The following is a 5,495-nucleotide window of genomic DNA, read 5'->3' as shown; positions in this document are numbered from 1 at the left end:
CTTCCATACAAACGTCACCGCACAGAAAAGTTGCCAAATCATTTAGGCAAAGTCAAGTTGAGCATTTATGCGAAAGGTCGCCCGCCCTCCGCCTCAGCAAGACACCTTATAAATAACGCTGGCACAATAAACGCCACCTTGATAATTGGGCCATCAGTCAAGGAGATGTCAAGTGCCTGGGTGGATCAAGAGTCCTACTCGGTGCTCTAAGCCACAGTGGACCATGATGATACGGCACGGCACTGCAGGCAACCACACGGCTCTGCTTTGCTGTAATACCTGCCTATTTACTGAGAGTTTCTCACAAAGAAGCTAATGATGGGCTTATTTTTTGTAATCAGAATGTTGAATATCAGATTAAAGCCATGTCCCCAGTAACAATAATGCACATACATTGATTTGTTTCACTGTTTTGGCCTGTCATAACAAGAGTTATTGTAGTACACTTCACAGATACACTTACAGATTTGATTTACATCAATAACATTCATTTAAAAACATTTAAAAGTGGTTGATTATGAAAAAAACGGAGTGCTCCATTCATTGAACAGAGCTTTAATATTTGTGGTAAACCACTTGGCAGAAATTGTATAAAGCTGCCATTTCCTCTCAAAGCTTGAACCGTGGCTGTAAAAGAGTTTAGTTAGCCTCTAGCAACTGGCTAGTTAGAATTTACATCAGTTACAACAGAAGCTAACGGCGTCGAGGAGGAACGTACCCACTCTTGGAGACTGAGCACTTCTCTCCTCTCCACACGTGTGACCAAAGCCATAGTTCTTCATGAAGACTCCAAAGATAGATTTACTTTAAAGTAACAATCTCAAAGACCTCTATTTTGTTCTCTTCGGCAATAAGCAGTAACTGCAGTGTGTTTTTGGATCTCATTACCCAGTGATCCAAGCAGTGTCGCCTGTGTGACGTCAGTCGGTTGTCGGTGCTGTTTTCTTTGTTTGTTTGGCCACAGTGACGTTAACTCACAGCGCTAGGGACGGGAAAAAACAGACATTTATTTAAATACAAATCAAGATTATCACTTAAAGCATCCTCTTAATGTTTGGCATGTCGATTTGAACAGCAGCCCTTTTAGAAAACTATCAAACTGCTGCCCGATTGGTGGGAAAAAATCATAACCAAAATGATTTTGGTCAATATTGAAACTAAATTGATTTACTCGTTGGCTTTTGGAAAGATGTTAAACACTTTAACAAATCAACAGTGAAAACACCTTCAACTGTGGAATGTCCCTTAATGCTTTTCCCGTTTTTATTTATATATATATATATATATATATATATATATATATATATATATATATATATATATATATATATATACTGTATATAATGACTATATTCAGATATTGGCTGAGGGAGTTTAGCCTTTGGGAGGGGCCAGAGTGCATGTGTCCTTTAGAGTCCTAGACCAAAGAGAGAGGCAACACCTAAAGTGCAAGTTTCTGGTTCTTCTCCATTACATTGTTTTTGGGATCATTAGGAGCTGAAAAGGGAAATTGACGGCCGTATGTCAACGTTGTTCTCAAATGTAACTGCATTGTTGTGGACGGGCCCGGCCCACCAGCGGTCTGCTATGTATCCAGTCGGCTGCCCTGCCCCGGGGACGGGGGTGTGGGGGAGGGTGTGGTGGCCGCCCTGCTGGGCTCGCCATGGTGTCAGAGACGTGTAAAGACAACACCGAGCAGTTGTGACTGTGGACGTTGCAGATCATCAGCAATTCCTAACGGCAACTGGTGGCCTCCAGCCGTCCCAACAGTTGCCATGACATTGTTTTGTTTCATGTTTCGCCCACAGGAAGCAGCGTATAGCCCTGGCCATGGAGGGTTCACGGCAGGTTGACTGAATGGATCATCTTTTAGTTCTAAAAATCTGGTGATGAATTACTGGCTCTCGGTAACTTATTTACCAGTTCTGAGTTCCCACATACAGGCTCTTTGAATCCAGTGCGGTGCTGACTCAGTGTGTGGATTTTATCACACACTTTTTGATTATGATCTCCTCTGTTTTGAACCAAGGCTTTGTTTACATCTGTCTTGATTGATTTGAGTTACACACATTAGTCTCCCAGGGCTGGGGTTTGATAGGAAATCCAATATTTGTACTTTCATCTGTGCTAATAGAAGCACATGTTTAAGCGGTGTGGGTAATGATTTATAATCTGACTTCTTGGAGGCTTTGAGGTTACATATTTCCATCCACTTGTAGCATTTCTGTCCAGCATTGGTGTACCAGGATGTGCAGGCCTCTTATTTACGATAAGCCCTCCCTTTGCTTATCCCAGTGCTCCTCTCCCAGTCTCCTCCCCTGCTCTCCCCTCCCCTCGATAATAAATGTCATAGTTTCCAGAGTGGGAAGGGGGCAGGGCGGTCGCTCAGAGTGTAACAGGACCACAGCAACTCATGCAGCCAATGGAATTCAGAGGGATTGCTTCCCTAAGATGTTTTTTTCTCCTCTTCACTCTTTTTTCCCCCCTTCTCTTTTTTTAGTTGTCTCACCCGCCCCCTGTGAACCCCTCTTTCTCAAGGGGCCCCCTCCAATCTGTGTTGTGCTGTGTGTGTGTGTGTTGTGCGCGTTTGTGTGTGTGCGTGTGTGTGTGCGTGTGCGCGTGCGTGCTGGGGGAGGTTTGGGTAGGGGATTTGGCAGCTCCTTTGATCAGTAAAGCATAAACAAGAGGGGGCTTCAGAATGGGTTGCATTGTGTGTGGGGGGGTGGGAGGAGTGCTGAGTCAGGCCCTCTCGCTCTCTGGCCAGGGATAGAGAGCAGACAGGCAGGCTGGGATTACCGCAGAGGCCAAGAGAAACTCCCAATCTCTCACTTCAGACAGCTGTTCCAAAATCTGGGCTAATGGCGCTCTGGGATCAAATTAACAGCGAGTCGTAAAGAATCCCAGTGGGTGACAGAACATGATTATTGCAGGGTACAATGTATAGATTGCAGAGAGTAATTGCATTGTGAACACACTCTCTTAATTTTGTCATATGTGCTGAAATGAATAGAAAAAGTGATTTATTGTCACGGTTTTTTAGCAACAAAACCCAGTTTAGCAGTGAATCAGCCACTCCCAACTAAATGAATGCAAGAGTTGTGGTGTTGCGTAAACAAGCTACTGGAGCTTGGTGCCTATTTGTTTGAGGTGAGGGGGGTCTTTTTAAATGGGATGTTTCAAAAAACAAAAAAAGAACAAGTGAATAGTGGGGTTTTAGGTCGTAGCTCAGTCTGTGCCTTTGTCAAGCAGGTGAAAGCTTTGTTAATGTGGCGCCAGATTGTTAAAGCCCCTGACACTCCACAGTGTCGGAGCCACTTCCAGGAAAAAGGACCCCCTGCGTTGAGCCCTGGGACTGACCCTCCCTCAATAGAGAGGGTCCTGCTCGGGAGAGGAGGGCTTCCTGTATTAGCTTTCCATCTTAATCAAGCAACAAGTACCAACAAAGCACTAATTATCAATGCCTTCACCGAATGCAACACAATGCCCCCCTCCCCCCTTCCCCACTCCTGTCCCGGCGAAGACAAGCCATGAAATAGATGGAGCAACATTGTGTGACGTTACAATAGTTGTTTTGAAACTCATCATAGCCTCTGGGACGGCTCCTAGAAGAAGTGTTCAGCTGAACTCCAGTCACATACTTGATTTAGTGGTGTACTGTTGAAGTCCACTGCTCGGTTTAGTCTCACTTATGTCTCACTTTATTTTATTTTTATAATCAAGGGTCAGTTTTATCCATTTTCCTTTGTTTGGAATCTGCAGACGCAAAATTTTCTGCAGCTTTTTCGCAGATCTTAAAAATAAAATAAAAAAAAGCAGAAAAAACGTCCACTAAATTCTGCAGTTTTTCATTGTGGATAATCGCTGAAAAAAGGGTACTAATTGGATCTGTGTACAACCTGAAGTGGATTATAGGAAGAAAGTAGGCCTGTCTAATTGAAACTAAGAATGAAAGCCTTGTGTGAATCTTGATTGAGTTCTGGGTTCAGACTGAGTCCAAACAGACACAGCTGAGCTTGGCTTCCTGTAACAGTCATCATTTACAGAAAGCAGGGGTTAGATTCCGTGTTTTCATCAAAGAGCTTGTTGAAACTGGTCTGAGTCACCGGTTCCTGCATGTGACCTGCTGTTTTGCTCTGATATGGCCCTTGGTTCGACCTTACTACTGATTACTGCTTAGAAACGCCTTGATCAGTCATTTCTGGAATTATTTATGTTGTCTCGTCTCCTTACAGCCACATCGATCAGACCACCACTTGGCAGGATCCTCGCAAGGCCCTGCTCCAGATGAACCAGGCCCCCCCGCCCAGTTCGGTGCCAGTCCAGCAACAGAACATTATGAACCCAGCCAGTGGTATGTACAGTACATGTGGAACTTGTTAACGTTAGTTTCATCAGAGATGCAGCACATGGATAATTGTTCGTTATGTTGTGGGTGTTTAGTTCTAATTTTATTGCTGAAAAGCCCACGATTTAACGCACATTTGATCTGTTTACCTTTAATACTACATCCTAACTTTAATGCTGAAAAAGACGCAGCACTTGGCATTTAAAGTATAAACTTAGTTACATTTCTTTGAGGTAATATCTGGACATTTGCATACGTTCATACAGTAGAAGTCAGGAGTTTGCAGCCTTGTCTAGTCGTTACATGTCCCAAAGACTGTGTAGCACAGTTGAGGCCGTGCAGTTGGAATTTGCCCGAGGTGAGGTAAGACGGAGGTAGAACATGACAGGTCCTGTCTGACATGTTAGGGGAGCTCCGTGACTCACAGATTACAGGGTTTACATGTGAAGTCTCTTTGCATTCGCGTATCGTTTGGGTTCTGTCGGGAAACCTTTGAGTAAATCTAAAAGCCTTCGATGTTTACACACTGGGTTATCAGTGACAAATGACCAAGAGTTATTACATTTTCAAAGATGACAAACTATAGCTATATTGGAAAATGATATCCAGACAAATAGCAGCACATTATTTATTTTTTGATGTGCAAATCAGCATAAATATACTATATATTATATTAGGGCTGCAAATAACGGCTATTTTCATAGTCGATAGTGATTAAATTCTCCACTAAGGGATTAGTTGTTTACTCTATAAAATGTCAAAAAGAAGGTGATAAATGTTAATGAGTAGTCCCCAAAGCCCAAGAAGACGTCCTCAAATGTCTCATTTCGTCCACAACTCAAAGATATTCAGTTTATTGTCACAGAGGAGAGAAGGAACAAGAAAATGTTCACCTTTACCAAGCTGGAAACTAAGATCTTTCCTTTTTTTTCGTAAAAACAATTATGCATACGGATTAATTATCAAAATAGTTGGCGATTTAATATATTGTTAACAACTTATCAATTCATCTTTGCAGTTCACATATAAATGTATCCTAGATAATCTAACTACAGTATGCTGTAATGATGCCCAATTATGTATTCTAGTTCAGTACTGTTGCTGTATGTTGCACAATCATGACAGAAAATCCAACTCTGAGCAGTGAGGG

The 5,495-nt window shown here is 42.7% G+C and overlaps 1 protein-coding gene across 2 annotated transcripts in view; it reads left to right on the top strand.

Moving 5' to 3' along the window:
* Positions 1–5,495, top strand: part of yap1 (Yes1 associated transcriptional regulator) — a 42,869-nt gene that overhangs the window by 9,771 nt on the left and 27,603 nt on the right. For both annotated transcript variants that reach the window (XM_034866607.1, XM_034866606.1), the window contains exon 3: positions 4,233–4,351. In XM_034866607.1, coding sequence (XP_034722498.1) covers positions 4,233–4,351 — 119 coding nt within the window. The remainder of the gene's footprint in view (positions 1–4,232; positions 4,352–5,495) is intronic.

The sequence above is a fragment of the Etheostoma cragini genome, chromosome 3 (genome assembly GCF_013103735.1).
Source record: "Etheostoma cragini isolate CJK2018 chromosome 3, CSU_Ecrag_1.0, whole genome shotgun sequence".
Lineage (NCBI taxonomy): Eukaryota > Metazoa > Chordata > Actinopteri > Perciformes > Percidae > Etheostoma > Etheostoma cragini.
The sequence above is the reverse complement of the archived record's forward strand: the minus strand, read 5'-3'. Positions and strand labels throughout refer to the sequence as shown.